The sequence below is a fragment of the Capricornis sumatraensis genome, chromosome 2, assembly GCF_032405125.1.
Source record: "Capricornis sumatraensis isolate serow.1 chromosome 2, serow.2, whole genome shotgun sequence".
NCBI lineage: Eukaryota > Metazoa > Chordata > Mammalia > Artiodactyla > Bovidae > Capricornis > Capricornis sumatraensis.
In genome coordinates, this window is record NC_091070.1 from 205429001 (window position 1) to 205455504 (window position 26504).

Here is a 26504-nt window from a genome sequence, read left to right on the forward strand (position 1 = left end):
CTTCTGACCTCATTATCCAGCTGCACATCACTGGGTCACCATGTTGCCCAATGCCAGGGAATGCCATTCACACAATACATATGTTCCCAAACATCCCCCCCAAATCTCAAGGGGTCCTATAGGACACACTGAAAAGTCAGCCCATGAGGCTGAGCACACTGTCTTCCCCAGGACTCTTCCTGCGTCAGAGTTCTCAGGGAAAGAGCCCTGTCTGCCCAAGTGCCCAACCAGAATCAGGCATCATTTGATCCTCATTCCTTATGTCCAACCTACAACCAAGTCTCAATGACTCTAGAGCCAAAGTATATGTGTGAAATTATCCTTTCCCCTCCAGCCCCACTGCCCTCGCCTGTCCCTCCTGGTGAATCACCACCAGCACCTCTGGCCTGGCCACTGGCCCTCTCCCATTGTTGCCCCTTCTGGTCCACTTGCCTCTCCATCACTGGTCATCTTTCTATCTCTGAGCTCTGGCCACGCTAAATTGCTTTTTGTTCTGGAAACCAAATGAACTCGACTCTGGATCTCTGATCAAGCCATTCCCTCTGAATTCTTTCCTTTCCCAGTGACAACTCACCCATTAAGGCTTGGCTGAGACAGCGCCCCCTCCAGGCACCTTCCCCGAGTCCTCAAGCCCAAGATGTGTGCAGCTGTGTCATTCGATTCTCCATTCATTATATCTCTGATCTAAAATTGCCCAGTAACTCATCTTTGTCCCCCTCAAACCTCTAAGTTCCTTCAGAGCAGAGACTGTGCCTGTGCTGGTCTCTATGGCAGCCCCAGTGATTGGTATAAGACCTGGCACATAGCAGGTGCTCACTAAATCTTCCATGGATGAATGGATGGGTGAGTGGGCACAGGACCTGTGCGGCCACTTTATATCTCTCTTCTCATTTACTGCTCACGAGGTGTGCCAGCCAGGAAAGCAAGGTTACGGAGGTTGAAAACTTGCCCAAGGTCACACGACTGGAAAACAGAGGATAAATTCAAACAGAAGTCTGTGTGTTTTCCTGCTCCGACCCTGTTTTCTCATCTGTACAATGGGAACAAAAATTACACCTAATCCAGGATCTGACACAGACATACTCTCAGTTAATACCTGTGCCTTCTCTTCCAACTCTGGCTTTTTGGGGACAGCATATCCCCAGACCAGAAACTTCCTGCAAGGCATATGTTCACAGAAACAGGTGGAGAGTCCACCCAGGCACATCTCCAGCATCCAGAACTCAGTAGGCGCTTAACCAAAGTGTGTTGAGCAGACAGGCGTCTGTGAATGCTGACACAGACGCAGACACAAAGTCACAATGGGCTCAGGGACAGGGACCCCCGCCTCCGCGATCCTTGCCAATTATCTGCCTCTGCCGCCGCTCTCCTACTAGCCCAAGGCGCGGGAAATATTTAAAACAATTTTATTCATGAAAATATGCTGTACAATGCACTCTACACGGCCTCGACACGGCACACACGCACACGCACACGCTGACGGCACGGCCACGGTACACTGCCTACGATATGCGCCGGGGACACCGCGCCCACAGCCCGCCCCGACCGGACACTTATAAATATGGGAGAGAGGAGCCAGGACTGGCACGGAGAAAGGGGTGGTGGGTTGGGGGGTGGATCCAGAGCTGAGGCTAGCTGGAGAGGCTGAAACCAGTACTGGGGGAAGGGCAGGGGTGGAAGGGGAGAGGGACTTCGACCCGGAGGGGAGAAACAGGGCAGGCGAGGATGGGTGGGAAGGGCTGAACCGTGGGGGTGGAGGTCGGAGGGTGGTTCAGGACTTGAAGGACAGCTCAAGGTGAACAGCCGATAGGTAGGTGTGGGTGTGTTCTCAGGAGAGGGGTTCCTGGCTTGGGGTGGGTGACGCAAAGACCAGTGGGACAGTGTCAATAGGGAATCAGCCCCGACTTTGGGTGGGCGATTAGTCACGCGAGAGCCCTACCAATGATACTGAGGATTCGGAGACGCCCCCCTCTCGCATCTACCAGTCTACTTCCCAGACCAGCGCGTCCCACCTCATTCCTCCCCCTTCCCACCCAGCCGGGAGCCCAGCATCCACCCCGCGGGCCTTCCGTCTTTGGGAGGAGGCAGAGCGGGCCTCTGGGGGTTGGGCAGGAATAGCAGGGTGCTCCAGCGCCTGCCTACCACTTCCCTCAGCGGTCAGCTTCTGCGGGCTGTCTCTAGCTGGGGTGCGGCTGCCTCCTGGATCCGCCCCGTGGAGCAGAAATGGGAGTGGGGACCCCGGGATCAGGATGGGAAGACAGAGGCCCCTGGCGGGGTGCGGGGCAGGGCACCTGGGGCGCGCGGCAGGCGGCCCTCAGCCTGGCACCCAGCTCTGGTTGGGGGGCGGGGCTCCGGCCAGGCCGGGCGGCGGCGGCGGCAGGGCCGAGTCGAAGTTGAAGTCCATTTCGTCGCTGTCCATGAAGTCGTTGAGGATGATGGACTCGACGTCGCACTCGAGGCTCCCGCTGAACATGTCGAGGTCCAGGTCGGCCGGGAAGCGGTCGGGCGCGGCACCCAGCGGCCCGGCGGCGGCGGCCGCGTACGGCCCGGGCAGCGCGTCTAGCAGGAGGCCGCCGGGGGGGCCCCCGAAGACGGCCGCGTGTCCCGGCGGCGCCAGACCCGTCGCGCCCGCCTCGCCGGGCAGCGTCATAAGGCTGATGGGGTGGGCTAAGGCACTGCGCGAGGGCGCCGGCGGCGCGTACGGGGCCACCCCTTTGCCAGGGTAGGTGCCGGCAGCGCCCGCCAGGGCCAGCTCCCCGGGTGCACCAAGCACGGGGCCGGGCCTGGGCGCGGGTGGCGGCGGCGGCAACAGCGCGGGCAGCGCCCCGGGGCGGTAGGGCGCGGCGGCCGGCGGGAAGCTGGCCTGCTTGTTCTCCTGGATGGTTTGCATGGGCAGGCGGCGCAGAGCGCCCAGTGCCGGCGGCCCGAAGCCCCCGCCCCCGCCGTAGGCACCGCCCTTGCAGCCGCCGAAGTAGGCGGGCGTCCCGGCGCGGGCCCGCGGCCCGTACGCGTCCTGCGAGCCGTCCAGCAGCCCCTCGGGCAGCCCTGCACTGCCACTGCCGCCGCCGCCGCCGCCGCCGCCGCCGCCGTGCAGGCCCAGCGGGCCTCCCAGCTCAGCCAGGCGGGGCAGCTCCCCCGGGCAGCGTGCACCCAGCGCGGGCGATAGCGCGCTCGCCGGGCTCGGGTACATAAGCGGCGACGACGGCGCCAGGGCCTCCAGGGCCTCATCGTCTTCCAGTTCAGCTGCCTCCCCGAGCAGGGGTCTCCCACTGCCGCGGAAGTCGGCCCACGCCTCGTAGTCGTCGCTGGCGTGCGAGGCTGGGCTCGTGGCCCACTTGGCCGCGGCAGGCATGGGCCCTGGGGCTGGCGCGCCCGGGGGGCTGTCGTCTGGGCTTCGCTCGGGTGCCTGCAGCTGCTTCTTCTTGCTCGCCTTGCCCTTGATGCGCAGGAATTTGGCCCCGTTGTCCATGGACACGGCCCTGCGCCGCGGGGTCTTGCCCGTCTTTCCGCCCTCGGGGTTCAGCATCCACCAGGAGCTCTTGCCTGTGCCCTCGTTCTGCACGCGGATGAAGCGGGTGTGCAGAGACAGGTTGTGCCGGATGGAGTTCTGTGGCCAGAGACAAGGACAGGGGTGGGGGAGTGGCAGTGAGGGGATGAGTGATGGGAAGAGTGGGAGGAAATCGAGGAGAGGAGGAGAGAAGGCGAGAAGAAACGCCAAAAAGCAGAAGGGGAGGAAAGAGGGAAGATGAAAGGGTAGAGCGGGGAAGAAGGGGGAACAGGTGTAAGTACCAGCTAGGACAAACTCAGAATATCCATCCCCCACCCCAGAACCGCCCTACCCTCCCTGCTCCCGCCGGCACAGGCACTGTCTGTAGGATGGGGCCGGAGCTTTGGGTCTAGTCTTGCCAGGGAGGCTACTCTTGAGGAGCCGCCTGCAGCAGGGGAGCAAGACCCCCCTCCGCACTCAGCCAAGCTCCGCCCGGGGCTAGCCAGGCTGCTAGGGGCCCCCAACAGATTATGTAAGGGCTCATGCCGCTGCGGCTCATTTGTCCGCCCCCCCACCCCACCAGCCTGGCGTGGCGCCAGGAGCCCGAAAACCCAGGGCTCCAGAAATCAATCTCGCGGTGACTGATTAAGCCCTGTTTAGAACTAATTGCTCTTTCGTGTGTGGGGAGAATAAATTACCTGCTTTAATTTCGTGTCTTTAAAATGCAACTGCAGGTAGAGAAGACTGTTAACCCTTTGCTGGGATGGTCTGGCCAGGATAAGCAGAATCGGCTGGGGGTCCCCAAGGTGGGCAGAGGCCTACATTTTCTCCCAACTTCTTGGAGCTTCTGCGAACTCCACAGAGGCCTCCCATCCCAGTAAGCCCCTCAAAGCACATCCATCAGCCGTGGAGACCTCAAACCCCACAGCTGCTCAGTACCCACCTTCAGGTCAGCCCAGTTCCTTTCCCTCTCCACCCACCTCATGCAAAGTAGCTTTGGCCTCAACCCCCTTCCTGGTGGAAACTGCACAAAATCCCCACAAAGCAGGTGACATCATGCCCACTTACAGACAAGAAGACTGAGGCTCAGAGAGATGAAGTGGCTTGCCTGAGGCCACAAAGCTCTCCTGCTGTCTCTGGTCCTGCCTCCGGCCTCACCTTAGCCACACCTACACATATCCTCTTGTAAATTTCTGTTGGGCTCCATATCACTGCCTGCTTTTGCCAGGCCTGGGCTGGGGACAGAGGGAGGCAGGGAGTCCACAGCTCCACTGACCTGGCTCCTCACAGAGAACGCGGAGGACTAGAACTTCTGCAAAGCCCACCCCGCCCCACCTCTGGGGCCTCCCTGCTGGTGGCCTGGACTTCCTGGCTCTGGCACTGTTGTGGAAATAGCAGGGGTTTGGGTATCTGAAGGGCTGGGCAGGATGCCTGGCTCTTTTCAGCCACCTAGCTATATGACCATGGCTGTTGACTCAATCTCTAGGAGCGCATGCCTCAGTGAGCTGCTCTGAAAAAAATGGGCAACATACAGTAACCACCTCGGAAGGCTGTTAGATCATTACCTGAGATAATGTGCATGCTAAGTGTTTGGTGTTCATAAATGTTGGTTAAATCCCTTACTCTGGCCAGAAGACCTCACTTCTTAGATCACTCCACAGACTTACTCCTTCTCTACAATCCTTAATATCAGGCCCTGAGTGTACCTGTGCTGGGCACAAACAACCCTGGGGAGCTGGCATTACCCCGTCTCCTGTACCAGGGAATGGAGGCCCAGAGGCATGATGTAACTTGCCCATGGTCCCACAGGCAGCAATGCCAGGTACCACTCCAGGTCTGCCCAGCATACGGACCTGCTCTCATCCCCTCAGCCCCAGAACCTCTGATCCGTGCGGGCTCTCCCTGCTGCCTCCTTCCCACTGATTGCAGAAGGAGGGGTCCTCTCTGCTGAGGTGCCCCTCACCCCCAGCACCAGGCACGTGCCTGACTTCTTCAGGACCCCAGGTTCCTTATCTCTGGCACTTTCTGGTCTTGGGAGACAACGGCTGGGGCCCCAAGGCACCTCCCATCATTGCCCTGCCTGGCTCCTCCTGGTGCCCTGAGAGGAGGGGAGACGGACCCCCAGGGAGTGGTGCTCCCTGGAGTAGAAACCCCTTTTCCCGCTCCCGGCCCTGCACCTGGCTCCCCAGGCCCTCCCCCACACCTGTGCTCAGGGGCCTCTGAGGCCTCAGTTCTCAACCCCTGTGGGACTAACTGCCTAGCCAGAGGCTCCACCTCGAAGCTGGAGGTCAGTCAAGCCACGCCTCTTTATCCATGTCACTATGTGCCAGCCTGGTTCTGAGTGCTAGAGGGTGGGAGGAGAAGGAAGGATGTCACCAAGTAGGGCACCTCCTGAGTACCTGCCGGGTCAGCCCTGGTATTGGGAGTATTTTATCTCATTCTCAGTACATTATGATCGTTCTGTCAGTGTTCATACAACTCAGGGACTGTGAGCCCTATCTCAAGATGTGCTAGGGAAATGGCAACCCACTCCAGTATTCCTGCCTGGAGAATCCCACGGACAGAGGAGTCTGGCAGGCTACAGTCCATGGGGTCACAAAGAGTTGGACACGACTTGACGACTAAACCACCAACTGTGTCAAGGTGAGGTGACTGAGAGAGGTTATGTAAGTTGTCAAGATCATACAGTTTTAAGTGCCAGAGCCAGGCACTGATTTCAGGTTAGACTCACTCTGAGTCTAAAGGACCTCACATTCCACCATGGGAGAGAGAACAAGTCAGAGAATTTCCAAAGAATCTTAGGAAACCAGTCCTCCATTTCTTCTCAAACTTTCCATGATGTAATCAACCCTAGAAGCTGGTAGCATGGGAAGCCGGGGGCATGTTAAAAGGTCAAAATTCTCTAATAGTCTTGCATTTCCTTTTTAGAATTCAAGGGAATCTTGGCTTGTACTCCACGAGACTTCCAAAATTTTCTGAATATCAATAAAAATGTTTTAGATCACCGTCAAAAACACACGTTCCAGGCCTATGAAGGTCTCTATCCTTCCCCACTCTGTTCCTTGCCCAGCCAGGTACTCCTAAGCCCCAGCCTGAAACCACAGCTGGTTGGACCCAGAGAGAAAAAAGGACTTGCCCTGCGTCACCCAGGACCTGGTGGCAGAGCTGGGATTTGAGCCCAGGCCTCCTGACCTGCAGCTTGGGGCGCCTCCCTGTTCTCCAGCAAGCCTGACCTGGGGCCACTCCCTCTTCCTCTCTGGGCCAGTTTCCTTCCCCAGAAATTGATGAGATGGGCCACTGCACTCTAGGCACCTTTGGAGTTGACAACGAAAAGTTCTTGGAATTGTTCAGTCCAGGGGTTTTCAAACTTTTTTAAGTAGCGGAACTCTTTTAGTAAATGGAATCTAACATAAAACATGAGTGTTCCACACTCAAGCCAGTGGGGCTGGGGTGAGGGTAACCTGGAACCTTTTCTGCTCAGCACCCTCCATTGGCACTTTCACAAAAAATGGCCCTTGGCAAGGAATTCTGTAGGCCACCTGGATGGGGTTGAAGCTTAGTAAGGTGCCATTCTTTGCCCAAGATCACCCAGGGAGGTGGCTCAGAGCTAGGTGAAGACTTAGGCCTTGGTCTGCTGAGCAGGGCTCTTCACCAGGTGTGCACCAGGCTGTGCCCCAGGAGGCCAGGCCAGGCCCTGCAGCTCATTCTGGCTCCTCAGGGCCCAGCCACCTGGTACCCATCAGAGCTCCCAGCCAAGATCCTGTGGCAAGCACTGATCACATCTCACCCACAAGGCCTCCTGGGAGGCCAGAGGCCACGGAGGAGATGAGGGAGGGAGGGCAAGGAAACGCCTCTGCCAGGTAGCAGTAACCAGGGTTCCCTCTCAGAGTTGCCTAGCAACCCACCACCACAGCCAAGGCCCCGGCATGCCCGGGCTCCCCTGGTGCCCAAGCTGGGCTTCTGGGGCCTCACACCTCCATGCGGGCCTGGCGCAGTTTCCAGGATGGGACCTCCCTGACTTGGTGCCTCAGAGAGACCATTGGGGGTGGGGGCAGAGGGAAGGGACTAGGGGTTACATCCCAGCACTGCCTACTGTCCCACAGAACCTGGGTGAGAGGCCAGCCTCCGGGGCCTCAGTCAGCAGGGCGAGGAGGCTGGTACAGGACAAAGAGCAGGGCTCTGGTGTTGGATCCAGATTCCAGTCTTGGCTCTGACACCCACAAACAATCGAGCCGCACGCTTTGAACCTCCACTTCCTCAAACAGGCTACCTGCCTCCACCCTTGTTTCCCTCTAGCCTTCCACCAGGCAGCAGCTGGAGGGATGCTATAAATAACCTGGGTCATGGTCCAGTCCTGCCCAGAACACTCGGATGCCCCCATCTCACTCAGAGTAGAGAACAAAGGCCTTTCCATAGCCCCCAAGACCCTCTGTGGCCTCCTAGGGTCCTCTCCTCACACTGTCCTGCATGGTCCCTCCCATTCTTCAAACCTTCCGGGAACCTGCCAGGTACCATCCCACCTTGCCCAGATACCCACCGTCTGTCTCTCAGCTCCGTCAAGTCTCTGTTCAGACGTCACCTATACAATGAGACCTAGCCTGCCCGCTCTTAACAGATGTTCCTCTGCCTTGCCTTTTCTTGGCTCCCTAACCCTGCTCCGAGTTTTTCTAAAACAATTCGCGCTTTCTGAAGTACCATATAATTTCTTTATATTATGTTCATTAATTTGTTATCTGGCTTCCCTTATATTAGAATCTAAGTTCCATGAAGCATTTCTGTCCCTTTCTTTTTCTTACCAGACCCCATGTGTTTGGTATATGCCAGGCATTTCATAAATGTTTGTTGAGTGAATGAATGAGAGACAGCAAAGGAGGGTAACGTAGTCTTGCAGGGAGAATTAATGAGATTGGCAGAGTGGCTTGCACAGAATAGGGGCTGCTCCAAACTGAGAGAACACAGGACAGAATGGCAGGCAAGCAGGGGGTAGAGAAAGGCAGGAGCATCCTGGGCCACAGAGGGAAGCGCAGAGAGGAGGAAGGGCTTTGGTGAGAAGCAAAGTAGGGCTCTCAGCGTGAACAAGGCAGCTGCGCACCCTGGCCCCCTACCCTGCTCGCTCCTGCTGCCCGAACAGATCTGGGTAACCCAGGGCTTGCTGCAGCCAAGGTCTCTCGCAGCCTGGACCATCTGAGCCAGAAGATGCTTCAGGAGCCCCCACGGGAACAGAATAACCTCGTCCTTGCTGATGGTGCCTCCTCCGTGGACAGGGTCTGAGCTGTTTGGTGGCGGCAGCTCATCCATCCAACAGGACACCCTCATCTATTCCCAGGACACCCTTCGCCCACAAGCAGTAATGCATTCATCTGACAACACAACCCCATTTATCCAGCACACCAGTCCCATTTATCCAGCAAGTACAACCTCATTTGCTAACAGCACTCCATTCACCTGACGGGCCCCCTCATTTATCCAGCAGGACACCCTCATTTATCCTCCAAGTCGGAGGCTCTCCTTCCTCCTGTGGTGTGGCTGTGTTCTCTGATGGTGCAACCCGCCTGATCCAGCAGGACGTCATCTCTCCTACAAGTACACTTCATCCCCTGATAGTACAACCTCATTCATCTAATAATGCAGCCTCACCTTGCCTCCAAGTACCACCTCATTCCTTGACAGTACAACCTCGTTTATCTTCCAGCTCAACCTCATTTCTCCTCCCAGCACAGCTTCATTCCCTGATAGCTCAACCTCATCCAATCTTACTTTTCCAGCCAGAGCCTAGCAGATCTCAGGGCTAGGGAGTGGGGGGAGAAGAGGAGGGGTTTGGAGCAAGAAGAAGGGTCCCACCATTTGCTGTCCCCAGCCTATGGAGGGCTGCCTGGCACTATGACTGTATCCAATCTTCCCAGGCCCCTGGACTTTGAGTTCTAGGTTGCATGGTCCAGCCAGTGCTCCACCATTGCCCCCCACCTCCTGTTTGGTCCCCTTGATGGCTAAAGAGAACCTACAGGATGGACTTTTTTTCCCCCAGCTCTCCAGCAAGGAAAAAACTCCACCTGATTCGATTTGTAGCATTTGCTGGTTTCTGTGGTATGGATATTCCCATCGTAGCCAATTTTAAGCTGGCAGCATGATGTCACTGAGCGCAGAACTGGGAAGAAGTTCTCCCTGATCAGCTCTCACGAGCCAGTGCAAGCCCACTCTCGCACACCACTGGCACACACTCACATACCAAGGCGGGAGAAGGGCACCACCTACCACATGCCAGATGTAAGCTAGGTTCTTTAGATATGTTTCTTCTGTGAATTCTAAAAACCATCCAAACTGTGGGTTCAGTTCAGTTCAGTTGCTCAGTTGTGTCCGACTCTTTGCGACCCCATGAATTGCAGCACGCCAGGCCTCCCTGTCCATCACCAACTCCCAGAGTTCACTCAGACTCATATCCATCGAGTCGGTGATGCCATCCAGCCATCTCATCCCTTGTCATACCCTTCTCCTCCTGCCCCCAATCCCTCCCAGCATCAGGGTCTTTTCCAATGAGTCAACCCTTCGCATGAGGTAGCCAAAGTACTGGAGTTTCAGCTTTAGCATCAGTCCTTCCAAAGAAATCCCAGGACTGATCTCCTTTAGAATGGACCGGTTGGATCTCCTTGCAGTCCAAGAGACTCTCAAGAGTCTTCTCTGACACCACTGTGGGTAGGTAATGCTATTTTATGAAGTGGGGGTGGAGAGGGGAACTAAGGCTCAAGTAGGTTAAATGACTCCTGAGACCACAAAGCTGGGAAGTGATGGAGCTAGGTCTGGGTCTCAGGGCTGCTGTATTCCAAAGCCAAGGTTCTTCTCACATCTGTAATGAGGTGGGGAACGCTGCCCTGCTGCCCATCTCAGTGGCCATCCCTGCCTTGATTCTCAAGCCCAAGCTTCCTGGCTTTCATCAGAGACAGGAGACGCAAGTGTTCTGCTGCCCACCCATAACAAGCTCTGTGCTCCCCCCTGGCCTCTAGTACCGAGGGGATTCTAGGACTCTCCCAGTTCAGTCCTGGATCTTGTGTCCATCCATCCAACCTAAAACCAGGTATGGTTGCCTCTCCAGGTTCCATTGCTGTCCAAGATTCCGCCTGGCCCCGCCCTCAGGAAGCTGGCCCCACCTACCCAATGCGGATGTGACCCAGCTCCTCCCTTTGGTGCCTCCCAGAACCGAGATCACCTGTGGGGCTGCATGAGTGCTCTGATTCCCTCTGTGACTCCTATTTCCTTTCTCCCTCCTTCCTTCCCTCCCTTCCTGCATGAAGAAGTTCTGAGGGCTAAGTTGGAATCCCAGCCTCATCCATGTGACCTTGAGCATCTCCTGTAAAAGACAGTAACTATCCCAACATCCATGGGAAAGGGAGTGGGGCCAGGAACTGCACGACATCCCACATCTTATGGAGTCCCTGTCTCAGGCCCAGGAGCAACTCTTGTACCATCCTAAATCCCCCACCCACCTCTGGCCCAGGAACACACCTGACTCAGAGAGAGCCACAAAACTGGGGGTGGGGAAGCTAGGTGAGGAGGAGGGTCGCTTGCTCTGCTGCCTGGAGTACTCAGTCCAGACAGACTTCCTGGGAGAAGGAGTGACCTAGATGACCTCAGAGCCCTGAGGCCACATGCAAACCCTTGGTACTAGGGTCTGCAGGGAAGGAGGGCTGGAAGGGCAGGCAGGAGCATCAGAGCCACAGGTGTTGACAGGTGAATGGCTTGGAGTCATTAGTGGAACAGAAGTGGGCAGCCAGGGGCCAGGAGGAACCAAATAGCAAAAGCAAGGCAGGAGGTCAAGAGACAGGCCCTGGCATCCCCCAGCCCTGCCACCCCAGAGACAATAGAGCCCACACACTCAGCCTGGACAGCAAACCAGCCAACAGCAGAAGTCCCAGCTCACCCCTACTCAAAGACCCATGGCTCCTCATCCCCCAGGGCTTGGGTCCAACTCCAGACTGACAATCAAGGGCCTCTGATGCTCTCCAGCATCGTCACCTCCATTGCTTACACCCATCTGGAACTCCAGCCACCCCGGATATCTCACATTTCCTGCCTTTGCACACTGTTCCCTGTGGCCTTCTCTTTCTCTCTGTGCAACTGGGTCCTCCTCTACAAGGCGAGCTTTGTGGTGTCTTTCCCCTCTGCAAGCCCCAAAGATAACTATTCCCTCCCCATTTCTACTGCAAAAATCTACCTGTGCACTAGAGCGTAATTGTGGATGAGTCTGCCTCCCAGCTTGAACGTTGTCTGCGATCCTTGGCTTACGGTAAGTCAACACATAGGTTGGAACTTTCAGCAGCCATGAGCCACTCAGGCCTGGCAACTCTGCCATTTCTGTTCCACCAAACCTCAGGCTGAAGTTCCAGGTATTGGCTCCTCCTCCTCCTCCTCCTGGTTTTTCCTCCAGTTCCTGGTGCCTCCGCCACCTCCCTACTCTCTGGTGACTCCTCCAGAGACTTCAACAAGTGGAGAAGGAAAGACACTACGATTTGCTGAGCATTCACACACATGCTGCACTCAGCAGTTTAAGTCTTACTGAGTATCTGTAACAAACCTCTGAGTTGGTTTATTATTCTGATTTTACAGAGGAGAAACTGAGGCTTCAGGGAACAACTGACCCACTTACCAGGGGGGTAAGTGTTGCAGCAGGAATTCACACCAAGGTCTGTGCTCTTCCGCCTACCCTGAGACACCTCTAGGCGAGCCTAGGCCAGACAGAAACTCTCCTGGGGAAAGGGCACCAGGAACTGTCACGCTGGCTCAGCAACCCCTGCACAGATCTCCTCTCTCTTCCAGGATTAAAGGGGATCCCCAATTGCCAAGCCATTCAGGCCCCTCCAAGCCCCTCCTCATTCTGATCCCCTCCCTCACTCTGCTGGCAGCACCTCCCACACCCCTGCCCCAGGCCTTGGGAGCAGCTGCAGTGACTTCACCCAGCCCTGCCCTGGCCCGGCTCTGGGGAGGGCTCAGCAGCTGTGCCCCAGCCCTGCAGGCTGGCTGGGGGGCGGGGGGTGGAAAGGAAGAGTGGGCATGGTGCCAAGAGAACCATCTGCTCTCCCAGGGGCATGGCCACCCGCACAGACACTGGCCTTACCCCCAGGGTCTGCCCTTGGCCCTCTGCCCCCATGCCAAGGGGCTCCAGGAGGCCCACGCAGCCCACCCAGACTGGGGCACCAGCCCTCATCTGCCGTCTGTCTTCTCCCGGAGCCTGAGGGGTCCTTGCAGGGCACGTTGGAGCACGAATGTCCACTGAAAAATGAACAATGCTCAGGGTAAGTTCTCGGGGGCAGAGGCCAGAGGCCAGGGCTGGGTGTGCTGAGCACTGCCCGCCCAGCCCCAGTCTTGCCAAGCCAAGAGCAGGCAATCCCCTGGGGGATGGGGGCCTCCATCCCCTCACATCTGCTCAGCTGGCAGGTGCCGCTGGCAGAGGGCAAGCCCCTTCCCCCACAGCCCCAGCTCAGGTTACAAAAGGAGGCAAGGCCAGCTGAGGACAGGGGGAGGGGACAGGAGGGGTGGAGGAGGCCTCACAGCTTCCCAGAGTGTTGGGGGAGGGGAGCTCGGATCCCTAGATGGGACTCAGAGCCAGAGAGGGAAGGACCATGCCCAAGGTCACACAGCCTGCCAGTGGGCAAAGAGGAGCCAGCATCTAGGGGCAAGCAGTGCTGAGTTCAAGGGTGACCTTGGGTAAATCACTGCCCTCATTTGTGAAAACACGGCCTGAAACCTGCCTGCTTGCCCTCAAGGCCTCAGGGAAAGCTCTGTAGGCTAGAGAGCAGCATATGGAACCTCCTGATTCCCTCACACCCCAGGGACAGAAAGGGAGGGACTAGAAGAAGAAGTCCTGCCCCCACCCCCGACACATATACAAGTCAGTGTCTCTCAGGGATCAGGGCCCAGGACCCCCACCCTACACAGGGCACGGACAGTTATCTCCTTTCCTTTGCCAGAGCGATGAGCAACTAACAGTATTTGCTCAGATTTCACTGGGGACTTTACATGTAACTCTCCTCAGATGTAATTCTCACAGCAAAGCTTGGACATATCTTATTATTATCCCATTTTGCAGAAGGAAACTGAGGCTTGGATGCTCAAGGCTACACAGAGGGTGGGTGGCAAAACTAGGACTGCTCCTCCCTGCTTGCCTCGAGACTCTTACCCGCACCACTGTCTTACCTCTGAGATCCTCAAGGCACCAAAGCGTGCTGCCTGGCACGTCAGGCCTGGGATCTTGGGAGTCTTGGGGCCTCTACTCTTTGTCAGATTCATCTTCTATCCTGAATCCCAGTATGAGGCCCACAGTGGGCCTCTGAGCCAGTCTCTTCCCCTGCCCCAACCCTCCATTCTATCCTTTCTGCCCATGTCATCCCTCATCCCCCACAGCTTGGAGTGCCAACTTCTTGATGTGGCATTCAAGGCCACTCACCAGCCGGCCTCTGCTTGCTTCTCCAGCCTCAAGTCCTGCTGGGCTCTGGCTAACATAGCCAGACCCTGTGAGGCTCCCAAAAAATCCTGAGGGTTTAACTTTTTTGCCTCATTCTCTTCCCTCACCTCCAAATACCCACAGCGTATTATCTGTCCCTCCATCATGACCCTGGGTCATTTTTATCCTCATCTTATTTCCCCAGCTGGACCTGCAGGCATTTCGAGGGCAGGGAGCCAGTCTGGTTCCTCTGAGCAGCGCTGCACAGTGGGTGCCCAGTGGGTGTAGGCCTGGATTAAAGTGAGTGGAGGAAGCAGCCATCAGCCCCAGGACCTGCAGATGGACAGGGGGCCGATGTCAGCTCCCTCCCTCTGGGAGCTCTGGGTTGCAGAAAGGGAGTCAGGATCCCAGAGCCAACCCCCAGGCTGGAAGCCTCAGGGCCAAACTCCAAGGGAAATCAGAGAGACAATGTTGCTGGTGGAGGCCAGCGTGCACTAGCCTGGACGGAGCACTGGGTTAGGGAAGAATGGCCAGGGGAGTTTCTTTTCTGTCACTGCCAGTGGGATACTATGAGAGCCTACTTTGTGTCTCTCAGCCTCACTTTCCTCATTTGCAAACTGGGGACAGTAGCAGTGCCAGCTTCACAGTTTGCTGTGAAAATTAAATGGGAGCACGCCTGTCACGGCACGTGGTGGCTGCATCTCCAGTTGGAAGAGTTCTATGTGTGGCTGAAGCAAAGGTCAGAAGACGAGAGGGGCGAGTGATGTGGCTGGAGAGGTTGACTGGGGCCAGGAGGTCAAGACCTGGTGTGGCTAAGGCCCCAGGACTGGTCCCTGTAAGAATAGCACACGTGGTCTCACCTCCCCCACCAGACAGGGAACTAGCAGAGAGCAGGGACTGCGACTTTCCAGTTCCTCACGGGCCAGTGCCAAAGAGGCCTGCCGAGGATTCGTGCCGAGGATTCCTGCCGATGACCGTTCCCCTCCCTCCTGCAGCCAAACGCTCTGTGGCAGAGCACAGGAGACACGGAGGGCAGGGCGGGGCGGATGAATGGATTCTTGGGGGTGGAGGCGTGGGAGTGGTTTCAGTCCCTTGAAGCTGACTGCATGGGGCTCAACTCCCTGGAGGACCCAGAAAGAGTGAGGAAGAGAGGTGTGGGCTCAATCTGAGCAGGTGCTTGGAGGAGAAGGTGGTCCACCCTAGGAACAGAAGACAGGAGGGACAAGCAGGAGTCAGGGAAGATACCATCTAAGGCATCAGTTCAGAATCTGACCTGTCACCAGACAGACCTGTTAAAATATAGATTTCAAAGCTCACCCACTGACAGTCTGATACAGAGGGTCTCAGACAAGGGCTGCAGACTGTACTACCTAAAAGCTTCTAGGTGACTCAGATCATCAGCCAGCTCTGCCAACAACTAAGGATTAAGGCAGGATTCTCAGAAAGACACACTGGGTTTCAGAATCACCTAGTAGGTAGGTTTTTGTTCAAACTACCCAAGCACCTGCCTAGTTTCTGAGGGGTGTCCCCAGGGATCAGCCCCTGAGAGTGGCTGAGAAATGAAACTCCCCTGAGCCCCACGCAGCAGTCTTGGCGAGCAGGTGACAACGGCAGTGGTCTGGGTTGACAACTCCAGCGTCAGGTATAAAGATGGCAGCGCGAGGGCAGTGTGGGATCAGAGGCAGCAGGGAAAATGGGAGCGAGGGCCCAGGGGCCCGAACAGAGCAGTTTGGGCTTGGTTGGCTCCCAAGGGAACTGAGCAACTCTGGAGAGTTCTGGAGTGAGCCTGAGTGAGCCTTGGGGCAGGAGGACTAGCTGGGATGTGGGCTGACACTGCACTGGCATTGGGAGATGGTGACACATGGTAGCAACAGACAGGTCTGCTTCTAAACCCAGTCTCAGCCTCATTTCAGCTATGCTGCCTTGGCAAGAGACTTGCCCTGGAAGAGACTTCGTCTTTTCCTCAATTTCCTCAGCTGCAAAATGGGGCTATTATCACATACCTGGCAGGACCCAGGGAGGATGAAATGGGAAGATTTATGTGAAGTGCCCAAATGACTGCCTAGCACCCAGGAGTTAATTCTCTTAATTCTTGTTCCCCTTCCCACAAGAGGCATCCCTCTTAGAGACCAGAAAGGTTTCCCTGCAAAGATGGAGGCCCTGGGGGGGGGAGGGTGTGGGAGGCCCCGGGGGGGGGAGGGTGTGGGAGGCCCCTCCCGCACAAGCCACCTGGCCCCCCTCCCACCTCCACATATGGATTGGGGGGTGGGGAGAGGCAGCAAACAGCCAAACCCTCCCAAACAGGAGTTGGTTTCCATGGTAACCAGGGTGCCAGGAGGAAGGGGGGCATTCCAGATCCAGCTGTCCCCCCTAAGCACCCTACCCGGGCCCCAGAGTCTCCACTGATGCCCACCTAACACCCTGGACCCCCATCTGCCTGCTCTGGGGGGACAGCTGGGACTGCCACGAGCACTCCCTTCACTGTGCTCAGAGTATGTCTGCCACCTGGGTACCGCCAGGGGCAGGGTAGGCAGCCCCAAACAGGAGTCCCCAGTTCGAGTGCATTCACACTGCTACTCACCTGCTTCCACCCATGAGAAGCCCCATCAGTACTCTGCGCCCCCAGGCCCAACTAACCCATCACGGCTCTTAGAACCAGAGGGTTTATCCAGTTACAGCCCCCAAAGGGGCCAGAGACAGGGTGAGTTAAGGCCCTCTGACTATGGATGAGAACACAGAGGACCAGAACGGGAGAGAGCTTTGCTCCAGTTCAACACACTCGAGATGAAGGTCCCCTACAGGGGCTCTCCCCACCCCTCACCCACTCCCAACTCCATAGCTCCAACAGACCCTGAAGGGCTGAACTAGGACACCTGGAGCAATGGTCCAGAGAGATGGGCCATGGCCAGAGAGAAGGAAGAAAGGCCTAACCACCCAAAGGTCTGTCTGGGAACAGAATGGGCAGTGCTGGAGGCTGCAAGCTCCCAGCACCTAGGAGTGTGTGAGAAAGGGAGTAATCTAGGAAGGAGGCTTGACAGCAGGTAATGGGCTCCATGACTCCCCAGTTCTCCTGGAGACAGAAGTCAGACTTGGATGTCAAAGGAGTAGGCACCAACGCGAACCTGTTTCTTGGGGACCCATCCACAAGATGGTAGGCAGGCTACAGGCTCAGATAGGGAAGGGGTGCTGAAGAGTCAGCTGCAAGGTAAGGGAGACAGTGGTGGAGGGGCTCTCCCTGCTACAGCCATACCCGAGAAGCCCTCACCCACACGCGAAGCCCGCGACCATACCTGCACTCCTCACAAGACACAGAGGGGCTTCCAAAGCTCTTTGGACCCCATTTAGCAGCCACCACCAGCTCCACTCAAAGAGAAGAGAAGGTGGGCTGCTAGAAACAAGCTTGCCCCCTTTCCAAATCCCTCCGGACCCCAGCCCTAATGGCACAGGAGGAAACACGTGAGTTTGGGGTGTATAAGGGGGTTCAGTTCCCAGGTATGCCAGTTCTTAGGGAGGTGATCCTAAGACAAGTCACTTCTCCACCTGGGAAAGTGGGATGCTAACACTAGCCTGGACCTGTGGGTGCTTGCTCCCCAGCCCTCTGAGCCCTTCCCCTTCCCTAGCAGAGCCCTTCCACTCCACTCAGTCCTGAAGCTGGGTCCTCAGGGCCTGCAGACAGGGGAGCCCCAACCCGCAGAAAGTGGGGGCTGGTGGGGGGGACGCTGAACTTTCGAACCTCTACACCCCCCTCCCCGCGCCGTTCATTACCTTAACAGGAGTTAAAAATAACCGTCTCATCTCTTTAAATTAGTCTGTCTGCAATTACCGCCTGGCACGGCGCTGCCCGCCATCGTCCCGCTGGAGCGGCGCCAGGTGGCAGGCGGGGCCCTCACCCTGTCTGTCGGTCTGTCTGCCTGCCTCCGGGTCCGCCCCTCCTTCTCCCCGCAGAGGTGCAGCTATCCCAGGGGCCTCCTGGCGGCCCTGCCGCTCGAGCTCCCCAAGTTGCCGGGGAGGGGCGGCCCGGGGGGCCACGCACACGGCTGGCAGAAGTGAGGGGGCCTTCGTGGAGCAGAGGACTGGGAGGGGATGGGGGGGCGGGGCGCGGCAGCGGGGGAGGGGCGCCGGGAGGCCCGGGAAGCCGGAAGGGCCCGCCGCGCGCCAGCGCTCGTGGGTGGGTGTGAGCAGGTGGCCGTGGGAGTCTGCCGGGCGTGCCAGCAACTGTGCCAGGAGCGGCTGGCACGGGCTTGTGCCCAGGAGGCGGGCAGCTGCCAGCCCCCCGCTCGTGCAGCGCGGGGGGTGAGGACACCCCCCAACCCGGGCTCACACCGCCTCCTCCCACACCCCCACCAGCCCTCGGGGCTGGGGATCCCCGGAGGACAAAGAAGGAGGAGGGAGCCCCGCTGGAACGGGCTGCGGGGAGGAGAGAAGGGGAGCCCTGCAAGCAAAAAACTGCTCAGCCGGGCTGTCGCAGGACCCTCCTACTGGCCTCAGGGAGCAGCCCCTCCCTTCTAGACCCCACCCCACCCAGGACCTACTGGCCGGCCTGGGTGGGATCCGGGTGTGTGTGTGGGGGCACCACCCCTCCTGACCCCACCCCACAACAGCCAAGGTGCTCCAGGCACTGACGAGAAGGGAAGTCCCCCTCCACTGGGTGCCTCCCTGACCCGTCCTGGGGACAGGAATGGGAGGCACCCAGGCCTGGCCTGAAAGCTCCCAGGGGAGCTGGCAGCCAGGACACACAAAAGCAGGCAGAGCAACTCCAGGGGTGCTAAGTGGAAGGAGCACCAGGATCCAGAGCAGCCTGGAAGGCTTCCTGGAGGAGTCCAGCACTAGGGAAGGAGGGGCTAGAGTATCAGAGGAAGTGGGAGACCCTCCTTGGATGGTAAGGGACAGGGAGGCCTGCTGGCACGCTACAGTCCATGGGGGTAGCAAAGAGTCGACATGACTTAGCGACTGAACAACAAAAACAACCTGGATGTGGGATAGCCACACTTCCAGACCCGGACCTGGAGACCCTATGCCCTGATGGCAACTCTTCCAGCCTCTCCGGCACCAAGCCCAGTCTCTCTTCAGGCTTCAGCCTGCTGGGTGCCTTGTGCCTGCTGTTGATCTTGCCTCCTCCAATTCCTCTCTGCAACACCTCTGAACTGTCATCCCACATCCCTGGTTGGGCCACAGGAGAAAGGTCAATCCCTTCCTGATCTGGCCAGCTCGGCCTTTCCCATGACACAGCCCTGCCACCTCCAGGAGCCCTTAGTTCCAGCCTGGCATGCCCAACAGTCTCCCAAACCCAGTGTATGAATTCCACCTCCCTGTCTTTGCATACGCAGTCAATATCCCTTGGAAGTCTTTCCCCCCAATTCTACCCGCCCTCCCCACCCAGTGAAGAAAGACCAGATCAAGTGCCATCTCTGGGAGGGCTTGCCTGGCTCCCCAGCGGATCTCCCCGCTTTCACCATACCCCTGTCCCCCAGCCCTGTCCCCCCACAGTGCCCACTCCCCAGCCCTTCCTGCCTGTAAAACACAGGGCTTGGGTAACCCTGATGCATCCTGAAGGTAGGTCCAATGCCTCCCTCACTGGTCCCCCCACTCTATCTATCACAGGGTTCAGTACACCCCAGGGTCTGAAGGGCAACCCTTATGTGGGGGAGGGGAGGGAGGAAGGAACAATGGGTCCCTGGCCCCAACCCTGGCACCTGAGGTGTCCCACAGGCTCTGTAACCAGAGGGTGGCTGGGAGGTGGGGATGGCCCCTCCACCCAGCCCCTGGAGGGACAGACTGGGAATGGGGGAACAGGTGGTGGGAGGGGCGGGAATGAGAGGGGAAGGAGGCTCCCTGGGGAGCTGGATGCGGGTGGGATAGGAGGAGGACAGCCATTGAGGGGATGAGATGGGAAAGGCCAGAGGTCTCTCTGAACAGCCCTCCTCCGCTGCTGCGGGGGTCTCTGCCAGGGTCTAGGTGAGGAGCCTGAGGACCCCTCACCAATGCCCCAGCCCAGGGCAAGCCTTCCTGAGCCCAGGCACAGGGAGAAACAGTGTGTCCCCAGCAGTGTGGTGCAGAGGAAACTGCATCCAACAGGCAGGCGGGAGGCCTGGGCCATCATCCAGGGCCTGCCACTCACTGATGACCTGAGGAGAGTCCCATTCCCTGCCAGGGCCTCAGTCTCACAGTCTGCAAAATGAACTCATGGGACTCTATTATCTCCAAGTACCTTCCCAATCCCATTCTCAGATTAGATCCATCCCTGTTTGAAAGCTGCCAGTGTCCCCCTCCCACAACCAGGGCAAGCAGGACACTATTCCAGAGGCTCTGGGTCCCTGGAGGGAGACACACCTAGATTGGAATCCAGCCTTCCCATCTCCTGACTGTGACCTTGTGCAGTTTGCTTCTCCAGTTTGTGCCTCAGGGCCCAGTTCTATAAGTAGTGACAGTAAAACCCACCTCAGGCAGTGCAGAGGGCATTAAAGGTGACACCTGGCACAGATGCCTGAAGCTGCCTGGCAGAGGGCTTGGCCCTGAGACCCTCAGTGCACTGCAGTTTTTTCCCGGGTTCAAGCCTCATGTTCCCTCTTGCCATCTTCCCCATCATCCCTAATCTTTCAACTCCAACTGGAGCTCTGCCTCCTGTAGGAAGCCCTCCCGGCTTGCTCTGACTCACAGTATCCTCCCTGGTCTCAGCACCCTCTGCACCATCCACTCACTTCTTTACTCTTTTACCAGATATGCACTGGTAGCTCCTGGTGCCAGGCTCTATGCTTGGTGCCATGGGCACAGAGATTGGTCTAACTACTGCCACTGTTTTCCAAAGAGGGTGGGGAAGGGAAATGAGACAGGACACAAAAGACTAAGACTTATGACAGGTAGGGAGAGGACCAGAGATGAGGGAGTCCTGCGCTAGCTAAAAGGGGTTAGGGAAGGCTTCCTGGAAGAGGTGTCTGAACTCTGTGCCCTTGACGACAGGGACTATCCACAAGGAGAATCGAAGGGTGGGACAGTGCAGGGGAGGGAGGTGGGAGCAAAGTACAGGACCCACTTAGGAGGAACAGTGTTCTGCTGGGGGCTGAGCCCAACGGGGACCAGCTAAAGGATGGAGAGGAAGACTCAGGCCTGCCACTCCAGCCTGCATCCCCTCCCAGCAGTGGCCAGAGAGACAGAGGAGCTGCCAGCATAAAGCCTGAGAGCCGTGGGCTCCCAGGTCAACTCCCGGGCCAGCACAGCTGCTGGGCATCTCGCGCTGTTCCTGTCCACAAGCCTCCCCTCCTCCACTGGCACACCTCCTTCCCCTGACCCTGCCTACCACCACCAGCCACAGCCCCCTGCCTCCATTTAGGGATGTCTCCCTCACAGAGAACCCCTCTTCCACAGGGAGCCTGGCAGCTTACAGGCCCTAGGCATGGCCTGACCACTCCCACCCCCCAGCCTCCTCTCCTCCAAAGGCATCGACGGTCCCCATTCCCCAACAAGTTAGCCAGGGTAGGGTCGGGAGGCCACAATCCAGTCAAGACCCTGTCCTCTCCCAAGATGGCTCTCCCCTTTCCAGTGGTTGGTACTGAGACCTCCCTGGGGTGCCCCTCCCCCTTCCCCCCCACCCCCAAATGCATCTGGGCTCAGAAAATCAGGGAAGTGGGAGACAGACAGCCTGGGGTGGGCACAGACAGATCCCCAGGTCTCAATACCCTGCCCTCACACCAGCAGGGGTCATCACCAGCCCACCATGCTGATCCAGCCAAGGGGGGGACAGCAGCTGCCCCATGGAGAACTCAGATCACCTGACCAGTTCCCCACCTCAGACTGGCTGGTGCCGTAGGGTGAACTCCTGGCACTACAGAAACTGTGGGCCTAGGGTCGCATTCCTCACCCTGAAGCCAGCTTCAGGGAGGGCAGCGGGAAAGATTTGGAAGGAAAGCAGCCACTGGCCCCAAGTCATTATTTCAGCTCTTTAAGGAGGGTGCCCTGGTGGAGAGGGTAAAACAAGAGTAACACAAAGCCAACTCGGGCGGGTAACAGAGGGGTCCCCAACGTCTGAGGCCTGAGAATAGGTTCTTCTGCTATGCCCCCAAGGATGGGGTGAGGGTATCCCTCAGAGGTGCCTCAAAGTGGCAGTCGCTTGTCACCCCACCAGACCTCCCACCCTGCATCCAGAGTATGCACACAGCTGCTCCCAGCACGCCCCCGCCTGTCGGCCAGCCGGCCCCACGCCCTGGGCACACACTCTGTGACCCCTGGGGATGCCCCAGGGTTTCCCTCCAGACCGCCCGCCGGGTGCCCAGGGACATCTAGCAGCCCTTGGACGCCCCAGCCAACGGCTCTAGCACCCCTCCCCAGCCGGACGCCCCCACCTTCCAGCCGGCCGAGCTGTTGCTGTCGCCTTTATCCTTGAAGTAGGGCACGTAACGGACCATCCAGTCGTAGATCTGCGAGAGCGTGAGCCGCTTGTCCGGGGCGCTCTCGATGGCTTTGGTGATGAGGTCGGCGTAGGACAGGTTCCCCCACGCGTTCCGCCGGGAGCTCTTCGCTTTCCGCAGCGGTCCGACCTCCGCGCCCAGCGGCGGCGCTGGGGCCATCGGCGGGGCCGTGGCCCGGCGCTCCGGCCCGCAGTCCTCGGCGCCCTCGGCCACCCCCGAACCCAGCGCTCCGTCCTCGTCGCCGACCAAGTCGGGCTGCGGCAGGGGCCAGGTACACGAGCGCGGCCGGCTCTGCGGCGCGAAGTCCGGGTCCACGTCCACCTGATGCGCTCGCAGCTTCGCAGCCATGGTCCCGCCCGGCTCGGGCGAGGAGGGGAGGGGGGCTCCGCGGAGGGTGGGCGGGCGGCTCCGGGATCTGCGCGCCCCGGGGAGGCCCGCGGGAGGGGTCCCTGGCGGCGCCGGCTCAACCGCGGGGCGCCATGGGCCAGGTCGCGGAGACAGGGGGCTGGACGCGCTGGGAAGCCCGAAGGGAGGAAAAGAGGGGGGCAGTGAGAGAGCGGCGGCCGCGGAGCCCAACGGGCACACACCTCGCCCAGCCCCGCTTCTAGCACCTGCCGCCTGCTTGTGCCTGCAGCCACCACTGCCACCGTCGCTGCCGCTGCTCCCCCGGCGCCGACCCCGCACGCGGGCCCCGCTCTCCCGGGACGAAGCCGGACTGCACCATGCCGGAGCCCAAGCCCGTGCCGGAGCCCGCGCCGCCGCCGCCGCCCCGTGAATGCCGCCGCCGCTCCGGCTCCAGCGCCAGCTCCCGCGCCTGCCGCGCTCAGCGCCGGCTGCACCTCGGACGGGCGGGGGACGGGGAGGGGGGCGGGCCCGGCGCGGGAGAGGGCGGGGCGTGCCCGCCCGCGGCCGCGGAATCCTCTGGCGGGCCGGGTGCCCCGCCTGCGGGCTGGAGGCGGAGGCGCGGGGCTCCCGGCCGGGGGCGACCCCGCCGCAGCCCCTGCATGCAACAGCGCCGCCTACGGAGCAGGGAAGACGAGGCGGGCGCGACCCCGCCCCCTGCTTTGCTCTAGGGGAGGGGGCGCGGGGGCGGGGCCCGAGCTCTCTCATTGGTCCGAAGCAGGGCTGTCCCGCCCACGGACTCGGCAGGATCCCTCCCCTGAGCGCGTCAGCGGGTTATTGTTACAACCCGGGGTTTCCCGGGGCAACAGGGATGAGGCGGGGCTCAGAACTCATGGCCCCGCCTTCTATTCCCGGGAGGAATGCCCCGCCCTCTGTTTCTAGACCCTTGGTATTTCCAAATCTTCGTTCCAGAAACCTGGTGGGGTGGATGATGGAGTTCTCTTCTTTGTGCCCTGGGCTGGGGAAAAGGAGAGGGTCAAGAACACCTGAGTTCTGGGTCAGGCTTGACCACAATTTTGGCTTCTCCATCTGCAAGTTGTTTTTCGTAGGCATTCAGAGTGCCTGGTTTAACGTGTAGTATAATCAACCTGGAGAGCTTGTTAAAACGTTTTACTGGGCCCCAGCCAGAGTAGTCTGGGTTGCGGCTCGAGACTTTGCATTTCTGACAAGGTCCAAGGTGATGCACCCTGGACCACACTTTGCAAACCACTATTTTAGAGTCTGTTGGAGGCTGTTGCTAGGGTTGTTGGAACAAACACTTGCCTCAAATTTCATCCTGTTTGGAGAGAAGTTTCTCGTTCACTTAACATATTTATTGAGCACCTTTGATGCATGTGCACTGTTCTGGTTACTAAGGCGAGAGCAGCAATGGAGACAGATGAGGTCCCTACAGCATAGGCTGTGAAGAAGTCAGGTGTTGTCAGATCACTGTATGGCCTCAGAAGGAAGAAAGGCCAGCTGAGCAGTTGGGCAGCCCATGATCTCATCCCACAGGGCCCTAGGCTAGGTTTCCAGACAATACTCCACCTGCCAGCCTTTGCTTTGTGTATCCACTCTGCCTAAAACACCCTTTCCCCCGCTCAGAGGCTGTCATCAGAGATTCTCCCATCCTTCAAAACTCAGCTTAACCCATCCCTGATCCCTTCTTTAACGCAACTCCCAGCACTGTCCTTGTCCATTGCTTGCGCAGATCACTTTCTTCTCTGCCAGTAATTTCTATGTCCCTCTAGGACAATATTTCTCTTTTGCCAATCAGGAAACTGAGGTCCAGAGTGAGCAAGTGAATTGACCAGATGGAATGGCCAGGATTAGACTCAGGCAAACCAGCCAGTAGCACATTCCTGGAGAGGCTGGACACTGCAACTTGCAGAAAGTTCTCTGTGCAGGACTGGGCCCAGGCCACAGGAGACAGTCCTCTCCAAAATTCATTCCTTTCAGCCTAGGTCCCAAGGAGTAGGGCCAAGGGTGAGGATGGGGGTGGGGCTGGAGAGGCCCCTCCTCGCCAACCCCCCCAGAGCGGGAGCAGGTCCAGCTTGCAAATGCCTGGCATGGCATCTGCCTGAGTCACATTCTGAAGGCAAGGGTGGGCATGGGAACCATTGGCTGCCCCCCTTCTGCTTACGTATACACACCCTCCAGGTGGTTCAGTTTAGAGACACAAGGGCCCTGAAATCATTGCTGGACTCCCTCCCACAGTTCTCATATGCCCTCCTTGCCTGGCGAGCCCATGCTGGAGGCTGCCCCCTCAAGTTCCCTGGAAGCCAGGCAGGCCTCCTGCTAGTCTTCAGCTCTGGCTTAGCCTGCTCTGTGAGACGGGGCCTGCTGGGGGCCATACCAGAGGAGGGAGGATCCTTAGCTGGGGGCCCTGGCACAGGCTGCTGCGGGACTGGGAAGCCAGGTTGGCAGAGATGCCCTAGAGGCTGACTCAGGCTCTGCTCTGGCCCCTGCCTTGCCCAGTGTCTACAGCTTCTGCTTGGACTCTAGTCTGGGTCCCACACTGGCACACTCAGCCCCCACTCCACATAGACACACACACATCCCCACCATGTACATGGAGACTCATTTTTCTCTACTCACAACTTGGTTCCTGCTTACATGTTCATTGTGAGGCAGTCTAACATTACTGATTAAAGTATGGACAAGTTCCTTAACTGCCCAAATCCATTATTTCCTAATCTATAAATGAGTAACATCATAGCACAAATTTCAGAGGCTATTTGGAGAATTCAGTAAAATCATGAATGTCAGCATCAGGCTCATAGTAAGTGCTCAATAATCCTAGCATTTTTTATTACTGTTGGTGTTACCTTCCCTCTGTGTTTGTCCCAGGTCACATTGTCCCACCTGCTGTCACCACACACACGATGGTGTCCATTCACACACTCGGGCTTGCTCGCAGGCACACCTGTCTATGTCCCTCAGACATGTGTCCCAATTACATAGACCCTCATGTTCCTTGGTCCCACCCCCAGGGCCCTCTTCCTCTCCCTTCCCCTCCCCCACACCTGCTCTCAAGCTCCCAATTACCCTCCCTACCACTCCCACATTCATTTCTGCTCACAGACAAGCCCCCACTTGCTCACCCTCGCTCTCCTCCCCCTTCCACACACAAGTACATTTGCTTCTGCTCACACCTTCCCTTGGACTTAACTCACTTGCATTCCAGTGCACACACACTCAGTCACACTCAGACGCCTGCTTTACCGGGTCAGCTCGTACTTGGATCACAAAACTTGTGTACATACACACACCAAACAATCCCAGGGGATGTCTCATACCTCAGTGGGTCCATCCCTCCCAGCGATGAGCACGTACTACCCAGCTCTCCTGCGGCACACTGCCCTTGGCAGACCCCTTCTCAGGCCACACAGTGATACTCCTGTCACCCCCACAGGACTGTGTCTTCCTAGCTGCTTCCCCTCCTCCAGTCTCAGCTCCCCATGCCCTCCCAGCTCTCAGAATAGCCCCTGCGTCTGTGGCCGCCGCCACCTCTCCCGCTGCCTCTGCTGAGCTGTCAGGGCCCGCCGGAGCCTGCCTCCCCAGCGCAGTGCCAGCTGTCCCGGCTCACTCGGGGCAAGTGAGGACAGAAGGGCAGGCTTCACTGAGGTCTGACGGGCATAGCTGCTCTGCACCCCTGGAAACCCCCTTCCAGAACCCACCTAGAAGACAGTCAGCTGTCTGGAACCCACTGCCACTCGCCCAGCACATTCCCAGTCCCTGAAGGATTTTGCCTGTGTCCCCTTTTATCCTCAAAAGCCCAGAGAGGACTGGCCTCCCCTTC

At 58.3% G+C, this 26504-nt stretch overlaps 1 protein-coding gene across 1 annotated transcript; it reads right to left on the reverse strand.

Annotated features, from left to right (window-relative positions):
- Positions 1 to 2314: 2314 nt before the first annotated feature.
- FOXO6 (forkhead box O6) lies at positions 2315 to 22669 on the reverse strand. Its single transcript, XM_068963428.1, has 2 exons — positions 22256 to 22669; positions 2315 to 3607 (listed from the first exon to the last, which is right to left on the reverse strand). Exons 1-2 carry the CDS (start codon positions 22667 to 22669, stop codon positions 2315 to 2317), a joined length of 1707 nt encoding a protein of 568 aa, XP_068819529.1.
- Positions 22670 to 26504: the final 3835 nt, after the last annotated feature.

Excerpts from the sequence above, each read along its gene's own strand:
- FOXO6 (XM_068963428.1), bottom strand. The coding sequence starts at position 22,669 with ATGGCTGCGAAGCTGCGAGCGCATCAGGTGGACGTGGACCCGGACTTC. Across the intron at positions 3,608-22,255 it reads ACAGCTCGGCCGGCTGGAAG|AACTCCATCCGGCACAACCT; the intron begins GTGGGGGCGTCC and ends CTCTGGCCACAG.